The sequence below is a fragment of the Leptonychotes weddellii genome, chromosome 16, assembly GCF_054177405.1.
Source record: "Leptonychotes weddellii isolate Sample4059 chromosome 16, ASM5417740v2, whole genome shotgun sequence".
In the NCBI taxonomy this organism is placed as follows: domain Eukaryota; kingdom Metazoa; phylum Chordata; class Mammalia; order Carnivora; family Phocidae; genus Leptonychotes; species Leptonychotes weddellii.
Window position 1 is genome coordinate 21,265,991 of NC_138384.1, and position 24,991 is coordinate 21,290,981.

General features: G+C 37.8%; 1 protein-coding gene across 2 annotated transcripts in view; it reads left to right on the forward strand.

The window, feature by feature from the left end:
* Window positions 1-24,991, forward strand: part of CDH8 (cadherin 8) — a 349,453-nt gene that overhangs the window by 171,728 nt on the left and 152,734 nt on the right. For both annotated transcript variants that reach the window (XM_081806499.1, XM_081806500.1), the window contains exons 5-6: window positions 18,829-18,996; window positions 22,926-23,113. In XM_081806499.1, the coding sequence (XP_081662625.1) occupies window positions 18,829-18,996; window positions 22,926-23,113 (356 nt within the window). The remainder of the gene's footprint in view (window positions 1-18,828; window positions 18,997-22,925; window positions 23,114-24,991) is intronic.

Consider the following 24,991-nt stretch of genomic DNA (forward strand, 5'->3'; position numbering starts at 1 on the left):
AAGTTCTTATAGGAACTTTAGGAACTTACACGTTCTTACAAGAACTCTTTAACTTCAGTCAAGTCATTTGTGTTTGGATGATGCCACATCAAAGTAGCCGTCTTTGCAACCACTTTCTAATAGCTTTGAAGTCCTATTTTTAAAAATCTTTTCCCTTATGAGGTAACAGTTGAGCAAGGATTTGTTAATAATCAGGTATCAAGAAAATGTTTAGAAGTGTGGTACTAGTTGTAGGCTTTTTCTCACTATGTGTATACATATCTATAGTTACTCTATGATAGAAGGAAGCAACCTCACCCACCACCGTGTTCCATTTTCTATATCCATCAGGTATACCAAATTGCAGTAATAAAATATTAGAATTGTCACAATGGAATTTATTCTGAGATGACATCACTTTCTGTCACATTTAAAAATAGATATGGGGGAAAACACATTTAAAAACAGCATTTATCTTATTTACATTTCATATGAACTCTAACGTAATGTGCCTCCTATATCTGGAAGATAGTTATTGAAGGCTGTCATCTAAAGTAACTGAAAGATATGCTGAAAGGAAGCCAAAAGACAAACAAAATCTCTGTGTTACATATAAACATTTATTTATAACACAGCTAAGCATCTGAAAGGTCATTGTTCAAGGTGGTGACAATCTGGTGTAGAATTTCAGGGGAGACAACATGGTGTATGAAGTCCTGAATGTGAACTTTGGAGTCAGAGTTAAGTTCAACTTTGCTCTCCAACATTTACCACTTTATGACCATCACGAAGATATTTCATATCTTTGAGACCCTATTCTTTATGTCTTAAGGATTGATGATTGAAACTACTTTTAGAGCTCTTAGAAGATTCAGATTGAGATAATATCTGTAGTGTGCATAGCACACAATTTCTACTGAACTCTTCAAGTTCCCTTACCTGACATAGTTAGAATTTTCATTAAAGTGCATTAACCCAAATACCATCCCCTTGGATCTTGCATTTATCGATATTGGGTCACACCAACTAAAAATTTTTGGTAATGTAGGCCATTGACTTGAGAATGGATTTGGGTGGAAAAGTGAGGTTTGTTCATGTTAATACACACACAGAAAAACCCCTCCCTTATAATCTTGGTGAAGCAGCCTTAGAATGCAGGACCAGAAGGCCCAGATGTATGTTCAAATCCCTGAGCAACTGATGAGGAAATGCATCTTCAGAGCCACTTACATGATGTCCTGGCTTCTGCATATTTTTTCCACCACTCGTGTTTGCTGCATTGACAAGACTGTTTTCCTTCGTGCTGACTGTCAACACCTGTCTCTGAGTCAATTTGTCTCATTCCTCCATGCAACGATTTCAATAAATGTCAGGGTGCTGAATTTTTACATATGCAAGATGTAAGATGGAGAATAGGCACAACAGTAATTTGATCCTAAGGTATTCAGAATGTTTTACAGGCATAAATTAATAACGCCATGCAGCTCCCTGTTAAGCAGAACAGTATTCCTCTGGCTTTTGAGCTTTCTCTGGCCAGAATTTTCCACTACGGAAAGGGAGTAGTGGAGAAAATCAGCTCTCAACTAGGCCTCCACACATCTCCAGAAGAGGTCTTTGGATAGTCGTTTACTTGAATGTGTTTACTTTTATATGGGATTCCTCACAAGTTTGCATGGGGAAAAAATCATTCATGTATTGGCTCATTGAAAAATGTTAACATATATTGAGAGACTACTACCTTTCAGGTACTGTTGTAGGGGCTGGGTAAAATCAATAAACAAGACAAGTCCATTTGTTTATTTTCTGCTCCCACTGGCATGCATGTGGGCAGAGACTTTGATAGCTAGGTAAGGATGAAGGGAGTGTCAGCCAAGAGTGGTGATTGTTTTGCAAAGGCTGGACAGGGAAGCCTCACTGATAATTTGATATTTGAGTGGAGATACCACAAACATGTTTTTACAAAGAGAGGGTCAACTAGGTGAAGTGACTTGCCCATGGTACTACGTATTGTGTGCACCTGGGATATAATAGTTATGATGGAAATGACTTCTATCTGGTCTTAGGGTATTTATCAAAGTGTTCAGGTGACTAAACAAGGGATTTATCATATATATTTTGGATTCAAAAAGATTAGAGTCAGAATACTTTTATAGAAAAGAGGATGTTTAAAGCCTCAGTAAATTTTGACAGAGGGGCAGGCCAATTAGATGTTAAAATAGGAACAGAAACACATTGAAAACAAATTTGATGCAGTAAGTGTTATGATAGAGGGATGCATAAAGTGATAGCAGGGTTCAGAATAGGAGAGGATGAATTTGGATTTTATAGGCATTTGCTCATGCCTGCCTTATCTTTTGGATTATGAACTATTCCAGTCCAGAGAACTGTACCACCTTTATCTTTGTGTCTCCAAACCTTAGGACAGTACCTTTTTCCTTAGAGGTGCTCTCTCAATGGCCATTGATTAGAATGACATTATCTAAGATTTTGCAAAGATGAGAAATTAAGAGGGTTGGAGTTTGAGGCATGGCTTCTTTACTCTGGCCCTGCTGTGGGCATGCTAAGAAATTAGAGTTAAATTTGGGAGTCTTTTTACAGAGTTAACCTAAGTATGGAAGACCAGTCAGGAAGAAAGAAAGGTTGATTTTATTTATCATCTTCCTCATTCTCTCACATGAGGCTTCTTTGGATATTAATATCACTCACACCAGAAATGGACCCCTAGAATTTCTTCCTAATTACAGATCATTTGCATATATAAATCTTGTGAGGCTTATGAAATTTTATTCAAAGTCACCTAAAACATAAATGTCAGATTTGAAGACAAATTTATCCTTATGTCCTAGTCCAAAAAGGTTTTCTGTATCATGATTTCTCTTAAATACGTTGCACTTGTGCACACTCAGAGGTTACTTCCAGAGATGTTATTTTATTCAGTACAACACTGCATAAAATGATATCTTGCAAGTAGTGATGGCAAGTTTCTCAGAATCAGTGGCTTGCATTCTTTGTATTTTTGGAAGGTCAAAAACAGATAAACATACAAACCTCAGTTTCTGTAACTACCATAAGCAACTGGTTGAGAGTTTGAAAGAAGTCATCTTTCACCTACTCTGGGTACATTTTCTGCAAAGAATCTCAGTGCAGGCCCTTTGACTAAGCCTTATGCTTAGCAGATAGGTAATCAATGAGTGCCTAATGAATCGGATTGTAGGAAGTGGACATATAGAGAAGGTGGAACTTCACCATTCATTCATTTATGCATTCACACCAAATATGTATTCCCATAATATGTATCTTCACTTAGATTTGTTGGAGCAAAGCCATTAAAAAGAATACATACGGCCACAAAGGAGGAAAAAATGGAGAATAAGAAGTGATTGATAAGAACCAGGAAGAGAAGGAGAAGGAGTGTCAAGTAATTGTTAAAAATCTAGAGCAGGAAAAGAAGATGTACTTATTTATTACAGTTATTTTTTTATTTTAATATAGAGAATAAAAATCATGAGCCACTTAATGTATTTGAAGAAACAGCTCTGATATATTGTAACAACTGTCACGAAGGGAACAATAGATCCATGAAAATCTGCTCTTACTAACCCTCTGTATGGTAACTCTATTAACTAGAACATCTACCTCACTTTCCATTCTGACTGGTTTTGCCTCTGGCTTGCCTCCTAGGGAGGTCAGACAGCCTCCTGTTAATACCAGTCTAATTATCTCTGTCCTGAAGGGACATAGAGATCCATTCCCCTCTGCTTGCTTCTCTATGATTATGCGGGCCATAATCATACCTGGATTTCAATATTCACAAATGTTCTGGCTAATCATTGTTAAAATATGGCCTATGTGTATGAGAACCACTGATAATAGTTCCTGCAGGTGACATATGTCTGTCTCATTTTTTTCCCTCTGTAAGGTAAATTTCACTGTCCCAGCTTTACAAATTAAAAGAGTAAGGCCCAGAGAGCCAATGAGTTGTGAGCCTGGTTGTCCTATGTTGTGTCGCTCTGCACATGGCAGTATGTTCCCTAGCTTTTACACTTAGAACGCAAGAATTGTGAAGTTAGCCTGCTTATCTGTCTTCTCCACTGTATCCCTAATACCTGAAACAGTGTTTGATATATAGTAGGTCCTGGAGAAACATTTGTGATGACAGATTTATTCCTTGTCTGTTATTTTGCCACTTCTTCTCCTTATTCTGTGCAGAATAGAGCCCAGGGCATTTGGTGCCACCTGCTTTCTTAGGTCTATGAATGGGATCTGAAAGGCATTGACTGAGTACAAATAATTCTGGGTGGGGAAAGAAATTTAAATAAAAATAATAAAGTAAAGCCCATGATAATAAACAAGAGTGAAAAGGTGAGGTGAGTATTATGCCAATGGAAGGGAGCTGATGGTGTTTTTTGCACAGACACTGATCTGACTAAGAGGGAATCATGCAGCAGCATTGTTCCCATGAAGATGCATGAGGGGAGGAGGAGGAGAAGAATTCTATTTTGAGAGAGAATGTGAAGGCAAAGAGAGAAGTCACTCTGCTGGGAAGAGAAAGCCTGCATCCCCAAAGAAGAACGTAGGAGGATTTCCAAAGCAGAACTTGCGGAATGCAACAAAGAGGTCAAGGAGAGTATGGGGTTGAAAGGCACAAAAGGAATGGTGGGAAGATTATCTAGGGTTAGTTGTGAGATCTGTGCCCCTCAAATGATTTTAAACAAATCCAGTTATCAGAATTTTCAGTGATTCTAATATGTAACTCCTCTAGGTATTTGAACACCTTTCACTTCTGCACATCTCAGTGTTTTTATCAGTCTTTGGCTGACAAGAAGAATGTAGCAGAAGCTTGACAGTGGTAGGAAACCCTAGAATATTTCTTTTAAGCCCAATCTGGTTCCTGATTCTTACTTTAAAGGGAATTGAGGCAAGTTCTCAGCATCTTTTATACCCATTGTGGCAGCACCGTAAATAAAGGAAGACTCTCCCTTCCTGGTCAAAGCCCTTTCATTGGTGTTGTGCCCCTCTGCCCTGAGTTAAAGCAATGGAAGCAAACTGTTGCCCCATGTTTCTGAAGTCTTGGGTTGTGATTTGGTGGGTAGTCACACCTAGAAATCATGCAGTGATAATTTGTTGCTGAGCGTGCAATGACCTCATGGGGCAAAGGCATGGTTTATAATGAGAAATTTCTCTAAAAAATTTGAGTTTGAGGATAGTTAACTGGGAAATTTTATTAGCAAAGGCCAGTGTCTTACTGTCTGTATTGTACAGATCCCTCGAATCAGGGTTAATGGGTCACTGGAAATTCACTGAGCGAGGTCACTGAGTTGATTTAGCATCTCTGAGTTAGTGATTATGAAAAGAGGAATGGCAATGACCATCATTTGAAGCCAACAGGCAGATTTACCAAGCAGATTACTCTGAAGTCAGCAATTAGTGATCCACTTGAACCTCCAAAGTGTAGGAGAGACAGGTTGGTATAATGGGAAGTGCTGAGAGGAGCATTAGGTCTATCACTGTTTCAGCCATGTTGAAACTCACAGAATATAATTTAACCAAGACCACGAAAGTTCATGTTTCTTCATGTTTTAGTGGGAACTATAATAGTTATCTAACTGGATGGTCATGAAATATAAAGATGAGAGGATGATAATTACAGTAACAGCAATGCAGGTGACTTATGTACTCTTTGTCAGTCACTGCGCTAAGCACCTTGTCTGCTCACAGACTAAATACCTGTGTAGGGTCCAGCACAAAGAAGGCTCAGTAGGATATGAAGTATTGCTATTTTTATTATGAGTGATCATCACAATCATCCAGCAACAATATGGTATTACTGGTAGTTATAGTAGGGGTAGTAGTAGTGATCAGCTAATTACTATTTTATTACTGGCTAAATATTTTACATGCCTTATCTTCCTTAATAATAATCTTAAGGAAATAAAACAACAAAACCATGGGGTAAACACTATCTCTGTGTAACAAAAGAGAAAACAGGAGCTCAAAGGTGTTAAGAAATTGCTCAGGTTACTTACCATACTTCGAAGTGAAGGGGCCAGAATCAACCCCATTGTCTGATATCAAATCCTAAGCTCTAAAAATGCCCTGTTCTACTAGCCTCTATTGTCAGGCCTTGATCCATATGACATGTTATGTCTGACTGAGATCTGGGGCCAGAAAGTTCCAATGGAGCATGAGTGGAATCAGGGCTATTTTAGCATTTGAGGATCCTATCATAACACTTCAATTAAATTTTGTTTTGAGTGTCTGTTATGCTCTTTGAACAATGTTAGAAGTTATTCCATATAATGTCTGTTAGGTGTTTCCATCTCTGTTTCATAGACGAAGAGACTGAGGTTCTGGGTTGAAGAGTTGCTTAACTTTATTTAGACTCAGATGTCAGTCCTGGCTCTATTTCGTAGTAGGGAACCGTACAGCCTGTGCTTTCTCTGCTCCACAACCCTGCCATTCTCATCTGCTTAAGTTCTCAACTGCTAGGAGAAAGCATCCAATTTTTTAGCGACTTTCACTTTGCTTTTTTAAACCACCCATACTTATTATACGTATAATTAGTTATTGGAAATGTGGCTTAAGGAAAGAATAGTGCCATCATGCTCTTCACAGAAATAATTTCACTTGATTGAGGAGTCCCTGGCAGTGTTTTCATTTAGGGGAAAAGAAATTTCACCTTAATTCTGAATAGGAATAATTGCAAGTATTTCAGTATAACTTGGAATTGAGTAGCATCATTTATTGGCTAGCCATGTGTTGATGCTATAAATGGTGGCCTGTGCAGAATTATTTAATAGAAGAATCGGGGAGCGACAGAAGGGACAGTCCCTATACTAAAGTCACTCTGCACCGTGTGTGTAAAAATATAGAGACAGGATATCATTGTTAATTCACTTAAAACTATTTTATATGTTCTTCCATAAAGAAATGGGGATAGACATGGCTGTGATCCACAGAGTAGGGTAATTAAGAAGTTATAGTTATTTAGTCAAAGAATATACTGCTTTACAAGACAGGAAATTCTTTTTTTTTTTTTTTTTAGATTTTATTTATTTATTTGAGAGAGAGAGAGCATGAGAGGGGGGAGGGCCAGAGGGAGAAGCAGACTCCCCGCCGAGCAGGGAGCCCAATGCGGGACTCGATCCTGGGACTCCAGGATCATGACCTGAGCCGAAGGCAGTCGCTTAACCAACTGAGCCACCCAGGCGCCCAAGACAGGAAATTCTCATATAAGGAAGCAATTTGTACACATTGAGATACTTGAATGGTCCTCAGTGTTCTGATTTAAAGCTTTCAAGCTTGCTGTTCTCTAGTAACAGTTTTCAAACACAAATGGGGAAGGTCAAGTAGAGGTTAATATATAAAGTCTATGTGAAGAAGTCATGTCTGTCAAACAGTCAGGTTAAGATGCTGTAATAGCATAGGAGAAGATGGTTAGACAAATGTCTTACTAAGTATTCCGTAGAGATTTTTTGGCAAAAGGAGAGTATATTATTTTATTAACACATCATAACTAAGATTCTGCAGACCCAGATTTGGGTCTTCGTTCAGCCACAGTCTGTGTGACCTGGCCTAAAACCTTTTTCATTGCTGAACCACATTCATAATCCCTGATATTCATGTCACAATAGATTTTCAACTAAGTTTTCCTATGGCTTATTTTAGGAAAAATCAGATACCATCTCTCTATATATATCCACAGATATATATGCCAAGAGAAATAAATAATAATGCAATTTCAAAAATAACAAGTATGACTAAAACATCATTGGTAAAGGATGTCAATCAAAGCAATGTTTTTTTCATGAATTCACCCTCAATTAATTCATGAAATGTTATTAGGATACATAGCTCATCAGTATTACCCCCTTTTCTGAGTAATCCTGGGAATATCTGAAATAGTAGAACACTGCACCACAAATTTATACTGAGACATTTAATAAATACAAATGTCAATTATGAAATGGGTAAATATCTAGAGAAACGGTGAGAGTCCCTACGTTCTTTAATCTGAAGAACACACTCTCCTCACTGGCGTTCATTGACGTGTGTTATGCCCTTCCTCTTGGCAAACTGATCATGACCCTTGAGATGGTATGGAGTAGCCTTTGATCCTCCTTGGAGCCTTGAAGGCAGCAAGACTTAAGTTCAAATCTTGACATCCTCTTCCCCACTAAGTGATCTTGCTACCTTTTTTTTTTATTGTTTTATTTAAATTTTAGTTAACATACAGTGCAATATCTGTTTCTGGAGTAGAATTCAGTGGTTCATCACTTATATGCAACACACAGTGATCATCACAAACAGTGCCCTCCTTAATAACCATCACCCATCTAGCCCACCCCCCCGTACCTCCCTCCATCAACCCTCAGTTTGTTCTCTATTGTTAAGAATCTCTTATGGTTTGTTTCCCTCTCTCCTTTATGAGTGAGATCATATGGTATTTGTCTTTCTCTGGCTAACTTAATTCACTTACCATAACACACTCTAGCTCCATGCACATTGTTGAAAATGGCAAGATTCCATTCTTTTGATAGCGGAGTAATATTCCGTTTGAGATATAGCTAGAGATAGAGATAGAGATACACACACCACATCTTCTTTATCCATTCTTCGTTGATGGACATTTGGGCTCTCTCCATAGTTCGGCTATTGTTGATAATGCTGCTGTAAACTTAGAGGGGCATATGCCCCTTCGAATCTATATTTTTGTATCCTTTGGGTGAATACCTAGTTGTGGAATTGCTGGATCATAGGGTAGTTCTATTTTTAGCTTTTTGAGGAATCTCCATACTGTTCTCCAGAGTGGCTGAACCATTTTGCATTCCCACCAGCAGTGCAAGAGAACTCCCCTTTCTCCACATCTTTGCCAACACTTGTTGTTTCTTGCATGTTAATTTTTGCTATTCTGACAGGTGTAAGGTGATCTCATTGTGGTTTTGATTTGTATTTCTCTGATAATAAGTGATGTTGAGCATCTTTTCATGTGCCTGTTAGCCATCTGAATGTCTTCTTTGGAACGGTGTCTATTCATGTCTTCTTTGCATTTTTTAACTGGATTATTTGGTTTTTGGGTGTTGGGTTTGATAAGTTCTTTATAGATTTTGGATACTAACACTTTATCAGATATGTCATTTGCAAATATCTTCTCCCATTCCATAGGCTGCCTTTTAGTTTTGTTGATTGTTTCCCTCACTGTGCAGAACATTTTTACCTTGATGATGTCCCAATAGTTCATTTTTGCTTTTTTCCCCCTTGCCTCCAGTGATGTGTCTAGTAAGAAGTTGCTATGGCCAAAGTCAAAGGGGTTTCTCCCTGTGCTCTCCTCTAGGATTTTGATGATTTCCTGTCTCACATTTAGATCTTTCATCCACTTTGAATTTATTTTTGTGTATGGTGCAAGAAAGTGGTCCAGTTTCATTCTTCTGCATGTTGCTGTCCAGTTTTCCCAATGCCATTTGTTGAAGAGACTGTCTTTTTTCCATGGGATATTCTTCACAGCTTTGTCAAAGATTAGTTGACCATATAGTTGTGGGTCCATTTCTGGGTTCTCTCTTCTGTTCCATTGATCTATCTGTCTGTTTTTGTGCCAGTACCATACTGTCTTGATGACTATAGCTTTGTAATAAAGCTTAAAATCTGGGATTGTGATGCCTCCAGTTTTGTTTTCCTTTTTCAGAATTGCTTTGGCTATTCGGAATCTTTTGTGGTTCCATACAAATTTTAGGAGTGTTTGTTCTAGCTCTGTGAAAAATGCTGGTGGTATTTTGATAGGGATTGCATTAAATGTATAGATTGCTTTGGATAGTATACACATTTTATTAATATTTGTTCTTCCAATCCATGAGAATGGAACACTTTTCCACTTCTTTGTGTCCTCTCCAGTTTCTTTCATAAGTGTTCTATAGTTTTCAGAGTACAGATCTTTTACCTCTTTATTTAGATTTATTCCTAGGTATCTTACTTGTTTTGGTGCAATTGCAAATAGGATCGATTCCTTGATTTCTTTTTCTGCTGCTTCATCTTTGGTGTGTAGAAATGTAACAGATTGTACATTGATTTTATATACTGAAACTTTGCTGAATTCATGATTTAGTTCTGTCAACTTTTTGGTGGGGTCTTCAGGGCTTTCTACATATAGTATCATGTTGTCTGCAAATAGTGAAAGTCTGACTTCTTTCTTGATGATTCAGATGCCTTTTATTTCCTCTGCTACCTTGTAATTGTACCTAAATGCCTCTGGTCCCTGAGACATGACAGTTATTAACATTGAGTGCTTCCATAGTCCAGCGCTGAGCTCTGAAAGCAGCTAGAAGAACCCCCAGTTACCATTTTATTTTCTGTTTCTTTCTCCCTCCCTCTTCACTCCCATATACCTTCTCTCTTCCGCCTTGGATTGTCTTTTTCTCTCCTACATTTGTCCATACTTATTATGTGCAGGAATTGTGATTTTGGTTCTGGCATGTGAGAATGAATGAGACATGGTTCCTGTCTACAATGATTTACTATCAGAACAGGTTAAAATCATGGGGGAAGTGATGAAATGGAGAAGAAACATGAAAGTAAATGCTATAAGAAGGTGGCTAACAAAGGTGTGGAAGATCAAAAGGAAGAGAGTAATTAGTTCTACCTGGGAAGGCCTCTCAGCCTCTGAAACATCAGAGCTGGGCCTGAAGGGATGGATGGAATTTTAAGAGCTCCAGTAAAGGGCAAGGGTGGTCTAGGTTGCATGATCCACACAGAGTAGTGAAGGCACTAAAGTCAGTGGAAGAATCTGAAGCAAGGTAAGTGTCTGGGGAATGAAGGGCATATGCTATGCAGAATGTTGTAATAAAAGATGAGTTTGGATACAAATCATGTAGAGATTTAAATGCAAACAATAAATTTTGTCTGTCATCTGGAAATCACTATGGGGAAATTACTATTTTGAAGGTGATGTGGGATGTTTATACTTTGTAGCATTGCTGAATATCATATTTTAAATAAGTTTAATTATTACCACTAAATTAATAACTAAATTTTATTTACATACATATCCATGTATATGTCTACATTTATAAAATGTAAATACAAAATTAAACATATCTGTGAGTATATATATGTGTAAATATGAATATATAAAAATAAATGTGAAATATATATTTACATATATCTCCGTGAGGGCATCTATATCTGTATTTATATCTATATATGTATAAAGTAAGACACTTGGCTTTTTACTTTTCATATAATAATATCAACTTTAAACTCTTGTTTGGCAGTTAATAACATTTTATATATAATATTGGTAAGCTTCAGGGAGTTTCAGTGATTTACCCAAGATCACATGGCTGGTAGTATCAGATCAAAATAATTTCTCATTTGTATAACCTCAGAGTTCATGTTCTAAAACATATACTCTTCTGTTTCCATAACATTGTGCTGAGAAATTTGGGGGAGGAGGCAACCTTCAATTCCTTCACAAAAACACATCACATTATCTTTGTTTATACTCTTTGATGAATTTTAAGCACATTATAATATAGAATAGTCATTTCATGTTATTTTTAAAATTTAAGAATTGTTATAAACATTTTATGTTGCTACAGAATTTATATAACACATTTTTTAACATCTGCTTAACATTCTAACTTTTGATCTCTATAACCTTCACCACTAATTTAATATTTCCCAACTGTTGCATATTTAAATTGCTTGACGTTTTAAAAATATCATACAAAAAAAGTGAACATCTTACTTTAAAAATTTGAGATATCTGGAAAAGGAAAATTTATAATTTCCTTGGAATAAGTTCTTAGTTTTAAAAATGCCAAATTAAAGTATATAAATAAGCTTTTGATTCCTGATACATTTAACTCATTAGCTTTACAATTATATTGTAATATTTTACAAAAGCATGAGGAATATATGAGACATCTAGTTTTTCCAAATCTAGACCATTCTATCTGTTTGTGTTTCTATCAACCTATCTATCATCCATCTATCTATCATCACCTCTCTAGCTAACTCATAAATTAGAGTCACAAAGAAAGGGAAATGCACATTTTTGAACCTCAGGGAGGGTAAAGAGTTTTATAATGATTCACTTTCTCCTTTGTGATATATCTGTGCAAGTTTGACATTATTGCAGTTATTATACTGATGCTACTAATCAAGGATAAGGTGGGCATGTGTTGATGCATCTCTGGTTGTGTATCCTTTACCCCTCATTCATGGCAGCATGTAGTACAAATCACATGGTTAGCAGAAATAGTGGATACAATATATGGTGCCCAAAAGGAATTTATCCCTGGTGAATTTGTATCACTTAATCTCATAAATGAGAGACCTTTTTTTCATAGATAGTAAAATGATAATTGCACAGTGAATTGGTAAGAGTTTTGGGGAATAACAAAGCTAGTGGTTTCATAACCAGGATAATGTGTTCAACAAGTTTTATTCATAAGAGGAGTCTAGCACAGCATTTTATATCAACTGCAATCTTTGAACGGCACAATCTGGGAGACCCGCAAAGAGTGAATTACAGTAATCAGCCTTCAGAATGATAAAGGAGTTAATCAGCATCTCCTTGCCTTTCTCATGAAGTCTCTCAATCTGGTGATATCACAGAAATTATAAAAAGAAGGCTTCATGATGGATACAAAATGCTTCTCAAATGATAACACCAAAGACAATGGTAAACACACATACAGACACACACACACACACACACACACACAGAAGTTTAAAATTTTTGAGATGACTGAAATTGCATTCTAATCAGAAGTACTCCTGGATAATGAGACAGAAGTAACAGCTGTTTAGCACTTAGGGAGAACTTAAGGCCAGCCTATGACTTAAAATTTTTAAACTACTGCAACCGGGAAATCTTCATTTGATTGAATAAAGTTAAGATAAAATCATGTCTTTTAAGTACAAGAGAATCTACTCACAATAGGGTAATGAATGCCAATTTCAGGGCAAGATGATTCCCCTTTTCCCTCCTTAGTAATCCTACCAAGGTTCACCTCCCATTTCACACATTCCCACCCCACTCTCCAGTGTCAGGTTCAAAATCCCCACTGAATTAAATTCATGGAGAATGGGTTCTCATTCATTCTCATGAAATTTCTAATTAGGTTAGATTTTCAAAATGAAGTTCCAGGGAAACTCTTCTAAAATGTGATTGTTTATATTCCCTCTTCTGAATTGACTTTTCATTTAACGCTGTTGAGAATCCAGCAGGACAGGCTCATCCTCCTGAACATCAACTATGTTTTTGTTTTGTTTTGTTTTTTCTTCTCCTCAAAATCTTAGAGGCTCCTATTTTCAAGGAAAAAAGTTTGTCCCAAGGATGTTCCATGATTTATCCAAGGGTAACTAGGTAAAGGGTCTACATATAAACACTAGGACTATTACTGCATTGGGAATTTTATAAACGTCAAAGACAAAAGATGTGATATTTTTAATTGTATCAACTCCAAGTCAATCCTGATATTACCATGTTTAATTAGCTAAGTTGATTTTCTTTTTTTGTGAGGCTATTGATCAAATGCCTACATCAAAGACTCACTGCCCCAGAAGAAAGCATTTTATCATACTGCTTGCCATAAAATTGAAAACTCTAATTTGTTGCCAAGTTGATATAATGGAAGTTTAAACATAATATTTAAGCTTCTAGAAACATAGCTGGGCATTGAAAATGTGTAACTATAAGCATGTGGGAAGACATGAGCATTAATTTTGCTTCACCACTTTGGTGAAAAAAGATGGACACAATTCTCGTCTTGGGGAGTGGGAAGCTATTTGAAATCAGCACCATCAAAGATGTTTCAAGTTGCTTTGTTTTTAGCAGAAAGGGTATAGGGATCTCCTGTCTGCTGTTTTAAAATAAAAGTTGAAAATGGATAAAAATGCCATTTAACTGAGGATTTCCATAACTTTTTACATAGGTCAAAATTTTTGACTTCACAAACCTGAGAGGAAAAATAACGTTATATTTTCTGCTCTGTGCGAGGTGGTATTTGATACCAAACAATACTTTTTAAAATAAGGAAGTTCTCTCTTTTGCCTATAAAAGAAACAGCCTAAAGCTTGGGAGAACATGTGAGCCAAAGCAAATAATTCAGGGGAGAAGTAGAGGCAACTTTTAAGACAATTTTAAGCTCCTGTTTTAGGAGTTTATCATCATACTGCAACATCTATGTAGGTGAAATGATCTGCCTTTGAATAGGAATTTTAAAAAAGGTTTTAGTGATGTGTACATATGCCCCAATATGAGGAGAAAAAGGGGAGGGCCAAGAGCACTTGGGGTTTTTCCTAGCATGCTTTTATGGCTACAAGGTAGCAGGAAAAATGTTCCAGAAATTCTGTCTTGAATTTTCTAATGAGTCATTGCTAGTTGTGAGGTTGACTAGAGGCAGCTCAGAAAGCAAGAGCTGTTCATTATACAGTTTGCACCGAAGCCAATGAAGTATGCTGAATGCCCTAAAGAAAACTTGGAGAGACTCCTTGCTTACCTTAGAAATCAGAAAACCCACTCCTAGTGTTTTCTAAGAAAAGAGAAAGTGTGAAGACTTCCATGTGCAGCTTTCCAGCTGGGTCCTCTTGAGCAACTTCATTTAATGGGATAGCTATTATTCTCTTTTTTTCCAATGGGGAAGCCAATACCTGCCCTGCCATGTCAAGGGGCAATATGTTATTACACTGAAGTACTTTTGAACTGTAGATGTCTGTGTAAGAATGACATGCTGGAAACATGTTTGACCCTTGGATAATGAACCAGTATCCTAACCATACTTTTAGGGTCTTGGCAGGAATGGGGTGATTGAGGAGAGTTTAATGAAGGAACTATTGATGAAAGCTTGGCCAGGTTAAGAGAGACCATCCAGGGATACCAAGAACCCCAAGGCTAGCAGCAGAGGTGTCTTCATCATCCCTAGGCCTGAGAGAACAAGGAATTGGGGCAGCTATTGGACACTAGAGTTTTGTTCTAGCAATATCTGAAGATACTAACCATAGACTGGCCAAACATATGTTTGGGGTATTTGGGGAATCTGGAACTTACCTGCTACATCCTCACAATCTCCTAGGGTAATGTATGTTGGTTGAGTCTAATGCAGAGTCAGAAAGTAAGGAAGTCCAGGGATGCCTGGGTGGCTCAGTCAGTTGAGCGTCCAACTCTTGATTTTGGTTCAGGTCATGATCTTGGGGTCGTGAAATCCAGCTCTGCGTTGGACCCCCCACTCAGTGAGGAGTCTGCATGGGATTCTCTCCCTCTGCCCCTACTCCCACTTGTGCTCTCTCTCTCTCTCCCTTTCTCTAATGAATGAATCTTAAAAAGAAAGAAAGAAAGGAAGGAGGGAGGGAGGAAGGAAAGAAAGAAAGAAAGGAAAGAAAGAAAGAAAGAAAGAAAGAAAGAAAGAAAGAAAGAAAGAAAGAAAGAAAGAAAGAAAGAAAAAGAAAGGAAAGAAAAAAGGGCGCCTGGCTGGCTCAGTTGGTTAGGCGACTGCCTTCGGCTCAGGTCATGATCCCGGAGTCCCGGGATCGAGTCCCACATTGGGCTCTCTGCTCGGCAGGGAGTCTGCTTCTCCCTCTAACCCTACCCCCTCTTGCGCACTCTCTCTCACTCTCTCTCTCTAATAAATAAATTTAAAAAAAAAAAGGAAAGAGAGAAAGAAAAGAAAGAAAGGAAAGAGAAAGAAAGAAAGAAAAAGAAGAAAGAAAGAAAGAAAAAAAGGAAAGAAAGAAAGAAAGAAAAAGAAAGCTCATTGAGGCAATCCATAACGGTCACTCTTCCATGCCAAGAGTAGGTGGAAAATGCTGGAAAGTGGATCTGGAGGGGCAGTTGGAGAATGTTTAGCACTGTAACCATCATCCAGATAAGCATTAAATAAATTATGGCTGGGAAGGGAAAAGGGGAAGGGAAATAGCATAATTGGGTAACTAGTGTATGCCAAGAACTTTGCATGAATTCTCTCACACCATCTCAGCATACCCACAATGGGAGGCTGATTATTGTTTCCATCTGATAGGGCAAGATATTGAGTCCTGATGAGTTTAATAATTTGTTCATGGTCACAAAGCTAGCAAGTGTGAGAATAACATGAGAAACCAAACTTGCTTGACTTCAACATGAGGGAGCATTTATAAGGGGACTCAAACTTGTCAAGAGATAAGTGTATTTGGTATTATGAGTACTGAGTATACCTTGATGGTGGAGAGCGTAAACATTTCTGTAATAGATGGAGACCTGTGGAGCTCTTCTTGTCCCATTTAAGCAAATCCCTCCATCATAATGCTTCTCTCATATTTTGATATAACTCATAGTCATTAAACCTAAGTATGCTATTATAACTGAGACTCAGAACTATTTTAATTCCAAGTTGTCTGAGAGACATTACAGGGTTTTTTTTTTTTCTTAGACTCTCATAATATATTTTAAAAAAATGATGAGAATAATACATAGCACACTTCTCTGGGTCTGAGGAAATTATAAAAATTCTTCCTCTGAAGTAACCTCAAAGGACTCATGTGTAGACGTCAACCCATCTACTCATTTGAAAAAAACAAACAAAAAAAAACCTCTGTCTTCCTTGGGGAATTATATTAGTTTCCTCTGATTATTAGACATTGTGTGCCAAATTCCAAAGACCAATGTATGGCTTTAATTCATGATGACCTTAGAATGTGATGGTACCTAAACTTTACAAACATTCATATAACTATTATGGGAGTAAAACAATTTTCTAATCCTTTCTACTGGAATTGGGCCCGTAATGAAGATATTCTGAGTTACGGAATATATATCCATGGCAGAGTAGCCAGACTGGCATCTCATGAGGTTGGTTTTGTTGAGGTTTTGTTGTTATTGATGAGGTTTTGTTGTTATTGTTGTTGTTTTTTGTTCACGTTTGTTTTTCTACACAGTAATCTAAGTCTACATGATTATTGTATTTCTGTTTTTCTCTTCTTTTTTTGTTTATAATCCTATAAGTATGGTCTGTTGAGTCATATTTTGATATGATCAAATCTTGAAACAAGCCATTATATTGAAAGATATTATTATGTTACTATCAATGTTTCCAAATAAGCAGGGTTATCCAATTAGTGCTCCCTGCATGTGAATCTCGGATATAAAAGTGGTGTCAAGGTGTAGTAAAGTACATTGGAACTCACAGCTCTTCCCAAAGCCTGCACACTGTCTGGGTGGATTAGATTTCCCTGGGCACTCTTGTGCCTCGCCTGCTACATGAATAATTCTGGGACTTCAACGCCATGCAACTTTTACAGATAGATGATTTAATTAGAGCTTAAGAGTCCAACCAACCAACCAACCAAACAAAGCACAATTACAACTTCAGAAATGACCGAGTGGCTCATCCTCAATTTGAATTGGACATGCATGATATTCCTACACGATAATAAAGAATAAATATTCTTTATTCTTAAAGATAATAAAGAGAATTATCTTTAATAAATAGAATTATCTTTAATCCAGACAGTTTTCTTTAACTTGGGCCAGAGGTGTAACACACATCCATTCAACAGCAATATTTTGGGCTAGTCACAGTAATTTTTGTTTTGAGCTTTTAGCAGTATGGTGGTGGGAGGTGTGTTTTGTGAGGAAGAGTTAAGTAACACTGCAGGACACAGAAAAAATAGAGTACAATCATTGTAAGATATCTAATCATTCTTTAAAATGGGAAGAAGTGAAATGAGTGCAACATCCATTGATATGGGAAAGCTTAAGTTACTGATAGTGTATTCATGAATGAAGAATTATGCAGCTATAAGAAGTAATGAGTTGGATGTCTATATGCTAACAACAACAACAAAAAAGGATCTCAAAGATACCCATTCTATGATAAAAGAAAGTCCCAGAAAAGTGCCTATATCACGGCCACATTTGTGGTTAAATGTTCATATGCATATATGTACATTTGTATGCATATACCTATAACGGCTTTGGAAATGTACCCATCCAAATGTTAGCAATATTTATCTATAAAGAGATATGAGAGTAGGGAGAGGGCTAAATAAAGATTTTTAAAATAACTTCAGAAGTATCTACCCAAATTTTGAATCTTTAAGAAGAATATTAAATTAGTGGTGAAACACATAAAGAAGCAGATGGATGAAACCCTGAAAATATATCAAACTAAAAAACATGAACATTTTAGCACTGATGATATTATATTATTTTGTATGATTTTATGTTTCACCTCCTTTCTCTCTTCTCTGTCTTCATTTTTTGCTAAAGTTTTTATTTTACAATAGAGAAAATGTAATAACTAAAATATAAATGCGGTTGAATAGTACCTTAGGATTTAGACACTTGCCTATATTAATTCTGATTGGTATTTTCTTCATCTGAGTTGATCCTAATAATGCATTTATTTCATCTCTCTGATGTATTTGTGAGCTTCAGAACAATTTATCTTTGACCTCAGAGCCTGCAAGCTATTTATGTATTTACTCCTCTTGTAGGGGAATTGGATTCTGTGATAAATTGTAAGATTCTTTCACTTCCAGGGTTTTCCTGGGTAGATGAGGCTATGTTATGATTTATACTTTAATTTGGTAGGCAAGAGTATGCCATTCAGTTTACTTTTTAATGTATATTTTTGCAAGTTCTCTTTTTTATATACTATAAAATGTATTTTTGCAAGTTAACCACTAATGCCTGTGACAAATCTTTCTCAGTGTTGGCATCATAGACACCAGTTAAAAGGCAAAAGAAAGCAGAAAATTATCTGAGCAGGGACTTGATGTGTGCACATGGGTATGTTTGCGTGAGAGCGTCGTCACATTCGATTTGAATGAGCTGTCTGTCTGAAAGTCATTCTCCCATTTCTCCCCCCTCAGCAATTATAAAAACTGCTCTTCCCAACATGGACAGAGAAGCCAAGGAGGAATACCTGGTTGTCATCCAAGCCAAAGATATGGGTGGACACTCTGGTGGCCTGTCTGGGACCACAACACTTACAGTGACCCTTACCGACGTTAATGACAATCCTCCAAAATTTGCCCAAAGTAAGTGAGTTCCCTGCATTGGGTGAAAATCTCCAAGTATGTCGTTTCTATTTGAACTTACGTTCTAATTTTCAGCAACATCCAAAAAACTGATAGCAGTCATTGAATGCTTATTATACACAAAGTATGCATATATATATATGAAACAACCAATTCTCCTGTCATCCTGTCATTTTGGTACTCAATGTATCCCTAGTTTACAGATTTCAAAGAAGTTGAGAAAACTTCCAAATATTCAATGTATAGTAAATAGTGGAGCTAAGAATTAGAACCAGGGTGTCTGACTGCAAGATGTGTGCTTAGTTCTCTGTTTCGTGGTACCTCCCACTAAGAACTTGAGAGAATGATTAAAATGCACCTCAGACAGTGTTCTACCGATAGTCCCACTGTTGTATAAAAGAAACTGAACTCTGTAGTGCTTGATGGGGGAAAGCAGATATGCGATATACTTGCAAAAATAAGCACTCCTCCTTCTTGTGACTTCTTCTGACTCCTCCTTCAGCCATCAGTGGTCACTGACCCTACTCATCCCTACTAAAGCTGTGCACTGCCTCGGAAGCATCTCAACAAAATTCTAGGCAGGCACCATCCATGAATCCGGGAGATAATCATTATTTTCCAACTGTTTAATATGCTCACAGTACATGTTCCCTTTCTTTCTTTTTTTTATTATTATTTTTTTATTTTTATTTTTATTTATTTATTTGACAGAGAGACACAGCAAGAGAGGGAACAGAAGCAGGGGGAGTGGGAGAGGGAGAAGCAGGCTTTCTGCTGAGCAGGGAGCCCTATGCGGGGCTTGATCCCAGGACCCTGGGATCATGACCTGAGCTGAAGGCAGATGCTTAACGATTGAGCCACTGAGGCACCCCACATGTTCCCTTTCTTGTGAGCACTTATCCAGTATATCTGACCTAGGTGACTTGGGAAGGCCTTTCAGACATGGAGACTCTTGAGTTGAGATATGAACGATGTATAGGAATTAGCTGGAACAAAGCGGAACCAGGGGAATAGGGAGGGTGGACATTGTAACTGGTGGAAGAGGATGTCCTAAAGCCCCATGAAAGAGGGGTGTATGTCCCTGGATAAGAATTTAAAAAATCTTACTCCCATCCGAGTCTAGAGAGTTAGGTTAGGCAGGAGATAGCCATATTTGGATTTGGAGTACCATTTTAAGTACCATGATCTTTTTCCTAAGATCACTGGGAAGCCGTTAAAAGGTTTTGCATTGTAGGTTAAGTCATAGAATTGGATTCCAGGGAAATCAGAGAAAATGAAGTCTGGTGGCCTTCTTCTGATGTGTTCTCCACACTGCAGCCACTTAAAGGGTGTTCATAAGCATTCATGTAAAAAGTGAAAGCAGAGCTAGCAAGCGAGGGTGGTCTCACTGGATGGAACTGGAGAAAGCATATAGGTGTGACAGAAACTTAAGAGTTAATGATAAGAAACATCTAAGGGTACATTGCATTTTCAGTCACATGTCTGCCGTGAGAGATTACATGCCTGCTGATGCTCTTTGCCCAGATAGGGAATACCATAGGAGAACCTGTGTTTTTTTTTTTTTTTTAAAGATTTTATTTATTTATCTGAGACAGAGAGCACATGAGAGGGGGGAGGGTCAGAGGGAGAAGCAGACCCCCCGCCGAGCAGGGAGCCCGATGCGGGACTCGATCCAGGGACTCCAGGATCATGACCTGAGCCGAAGGCAGTCGCCTAACCAACTGAGCCACCCAGGTGCCCCGAGAACCTGTTTTTGAAGAGAGAATAGTAAGGCGAGAGGGGGAGAGGAAGAGAGACACATGTGGGGCTTGAAAAGGACACATTTGAGGTATCTTTGAGAATTTATCTGCGGAACAAAATTCCAAGGTAGAAAGAACAGAAAGGATGCATTTTCATTAGCAATTTTAGAATTTTCACTTCTGGCCATGCATAAATCAGATAACAATGCCACCCTTTTTAACCAGATTATTAAACTGGAGAGTCCTATTTCTCCTATCTTTTTCCCGGTCCTTTTATTTGCTTTTCAGTGGCCATTATAGTTAAGGCTGTAATATGCAACTCTTCTTTCTCAGAAAATGATTGTTTCAGTTCAGCAGTGGAGGTGAGTTTCGAAGTGTTCCCTTTTTTAGGGGTAGTAACTCTTAACTATGATCACACTGATAGAGATGATGAGTGAGCAGAATAGGAATGGATAAACGTTCCATTTGCTTGGCTTCCCAAGGCTCCTTGATGTAGGACTAGCAACAAGGTGAAGCCCCTTGCTGGCTTATTTACTTAATAAGCATACCTAGAGGGATCATCTCAAACCTTACGTGGTATATAAAGTTTGAAGGAAATAGAATCATTATACCAATTATAAGAGATTTGGGAGACTCATGTTCGACGTGTGGATTTTCAAGTGCCTACCTTATGGTGAAACTATTTGAAAAACTATTTGAAAAACATTTTTGTTCCCCAGTCCCATAATTTCATGATTCTAAGAGACATTTTTATTTCATCATTAAATAAAAGTGTGTTAGTGCTGGAGGAAAACCTTACCCATCATCTGAAATAATCTTGTTAGATGGGGTGAAATAAGCCTTAGTTTGTCCAGGGGACTCAGTGATTGAGTTCTGACTAGAATTAGGTAATGTTCTTCAGATTTAATTTTCCTTTTTTTGTTTATAGCTCATCAAATATTTATCTTTTTCCCCTTTCAATGGGACTAAAACTTCCTGGTTGTCTTGAGTTTGGGTTCCCCAGAAACAGGCACTGAGACAAGAATTTGATTATAAGTAGTTTATATTGGAGATGATCCCAGGAATCGCCGGTAGGGGAGCGAGGATATGTGAGACAGAAGGACAGAGAGCCAATAAGTACATTATCAAGCCAGCTACAACCTGTGGGGGACTGGAGCTGTATCCCGTTGGGGAAACTCTGAAACACAGTAAATAAAAGAGAGGAAATAGCTCAGTGTTACCCTACCAGAGAGGGGAGGAGCCTGGGATTTTATATCCTAAGTTGTGTGAGTCTTTGATGGCTGCTTCTGTGAGAGCATTAATTTTCTGGTAGTTCTGGCCTGACAGGCAGTGGGTAAAATGGCTTTTCTCTGAAGGCCAGAGAAAAGCCTCAGGCAAAGAAGTGCGGGAGTTGGCAGTTAGATGTAGGGCAGGTGTGTCCCGAGTGGTGATGTCTAGGGGTTATGGTTGCTTCCCTCCGCCAATGAAATGAGTGACACCAATACACCAACTGAAGCGATTTGAGTAAAAATGGGACTAATACCACTAATTAGACACGTTTTACTGGCCCCATGGGAGAATAAACGTACAGTGTATAATTGTATTTTGCCTAGAGAGTTTTGGAGGTAGGATTTCTGGTCTTCAGAGCAGTGAGGACTTTAGTAACAGGAGGGCTATTTCATGTGTCTGAACAGCTTGCTGCAGGGCACAGCAGAAGTTTAGTAATTGGATTTTATCAAAAATGGTCTACAAGTCTATAAATATAAAGGTAACTTCAAAAGTGACTTTCAGTGTGTTACACATTGCATCTTTCTGTGCTGAAATTAGCTTAATATTTTATGTTGGGCAACAATGAGTATCCCCACGGGCAGCCAATGTGATTATATGGCAAATTGGAAAGAACATTCATGTAGACTCACTAACATCCTGATATAAGCTCCAAATATATGTTTGGTAAACATATGGTTGAGTAAGTTTCATATCTCAGAAGAGTCTCGAAAAGAGATCACTTCTTCTGGGATCTCTTTGCCTCTGACTCATGTAAAGGATTGTATATTTCGCAGCAAAAGGGATACTTTTGTCTTCCATCACTGTGTTCTTAATGTCTGTACGTGTGCTCAGAACAAAGAAAGTACCCAATAAATATTTGCTAAATGGGTTAGTAAATGAGCGGAATTTGTGCAATGCTCAGTGTTTCTTTCCTTTTCTAAGGTCTGTATCACTTCTCAGTACCAGAAGATGTAGTTCTTGGCACTGCCATAGGGAGGGTGAAAGCCAATGATCAGGATATTGGTGAAAATGCACAGTCATCCTATGACATCATTGATGGAGATGGAACAGCACTCTTTGAAATCACTTCCGATGCCCAGGCCCAGGATGGCATTATAAGACTAAGAAAGGTAAGCTAAGGAAGGGTTTGTTCATCTTCCAAATACCTCTTCGAAACTTGAGTTTTGAAGTTGACAGGAGTTGGGTGCACTTCTTTAGCTGTGAAAAAGTTGAGTCCTTTTTGCACCTCATACCTTTGGCCCCACTTTCTATTCCAGCTAAAGCCATGCCAAGCAGTTACCATGGTGTGGCTAGCTTCGCATCTCATCCATCATTTCTCCCTCATCTATGCCCCAGTGTTCTTCCCTAAGCTGAAGGAATTTACCCAGTTCCTTTCCAGAGCACTCCAGTCACAAAGGGAAGTCAACACTCAGAAGGTAAACCTCAAGCAATGAAGGACATAGATTGGTAGGCTGTTCTTATTCTTTGAAGACATTATTCTGAGGCATATTTTCTATGGTTCTTAAGAGGATTCCCAGTAGGGATAAGATTCAGTTGCCCACAGAGGTGGCAAGTTCAATGGTTTTAATCCTTCTCTGTATAACTCTCCCCATTTCTGTACTCCTGTTTCCTGGAATGTCTCCACAAAATGCATTGAAGATTCCTAAGTTTTTATTGCAGGCTCTGCTTTCTGGGAAACTCAAAGACAGACAGAGCCATCCACCTCAGTTGTTCTAGCCAGCTCTAGCACTAGAAGGGCAGGGCCAACCCTGCTACCCTAGGATACTCGACACCATGTATCAAAAGTCCAAGCATTATGGTAAATGAAGCTCATCTTTGCCTCACTCGTGGGTGTGGGGCTACCATTGGAGAAAGAAATATCTCCATGAATAGTACAGGTAATGTACAGTGATTTGCATCTACTTTTGCCAGCAGCCATTTCTTTTGTGATAGATGGGAAAAATTCTGTACAGTGTTTTCTGTATCTGTCTATCATCATGACATTTACATTCAAAAAAAATGTGTAGAATGCATTTCATTATTTTGTGAGCATTGGCATTTGCAAGGAAAATACCCTTTTATCCTCATCATGAGTATTTTTTTCAATATTGTTCTTCATGTCTTTTTCACAAAATAGTACAAATTAATTTCAATTAAATCTGTTGGTTCATGAATAAGAAGATAGATGGCAGAGCACACTGTTGGGAGCCAACAGTTCTTCTGTCTGTTTTGCTCAGCATTACATTCATGTGATTCCAAGCTTACTATCTAATTCTCTCTGTTGTATTACATAGGAATCTGCTTCCAATGCTCATGCTCTTAGAATCCCCCATTGGAGACATGGTGACAATGGGAACCGGGAGTTTTCTGGATATACTTTTGTATACAAAATCAATTGTTTAAATTAATTTTGAGGGGAAAACAATGGCTGCATTTATTTTAACTCTGTGCTTTCTACCTGGCTTGAGTTTAGGTTAAGAGTTGCAAAGTATTTAAAAACTCATGTTTAAAAGAGAGTACAGTATAATTATACTTGAGTCAATTACTGAATAACCCAGAGCCACATTTTCCTTGATTCCTAATGTCATTTTTGATTCCTAATGTCATTTTTATTGTTATTATTAACTGCTATCCTTTGCTACCATAGGGTACTTTTATAAACTGAAGCAATTAGCCGTGTGTTGTAGTTTTATTCACTGTTATTCATAAACACGGAACTATATACTACACATTTTGACACCAAGAAACCCATGTATTTTACTGTAGAGAACAATGTGTTAGGGAGTCGTATTTCTACAATTCATGGGTCTTCTTTTTTGTCTGATAAAATCCTAAGGACACCAGGATGTGTTTGGATACATTGTCATTATGTGGAGCTCAGAAAAATAAACAGAACGTAATCTGCTATATTTAACAGTGTTTGTGAAGAATTTGAAATTGCAAAATTGTTACAGTAGGGGTGATTGGCAAATTATGAAAATGCTGATGTTGAATCCTCTATTCATACG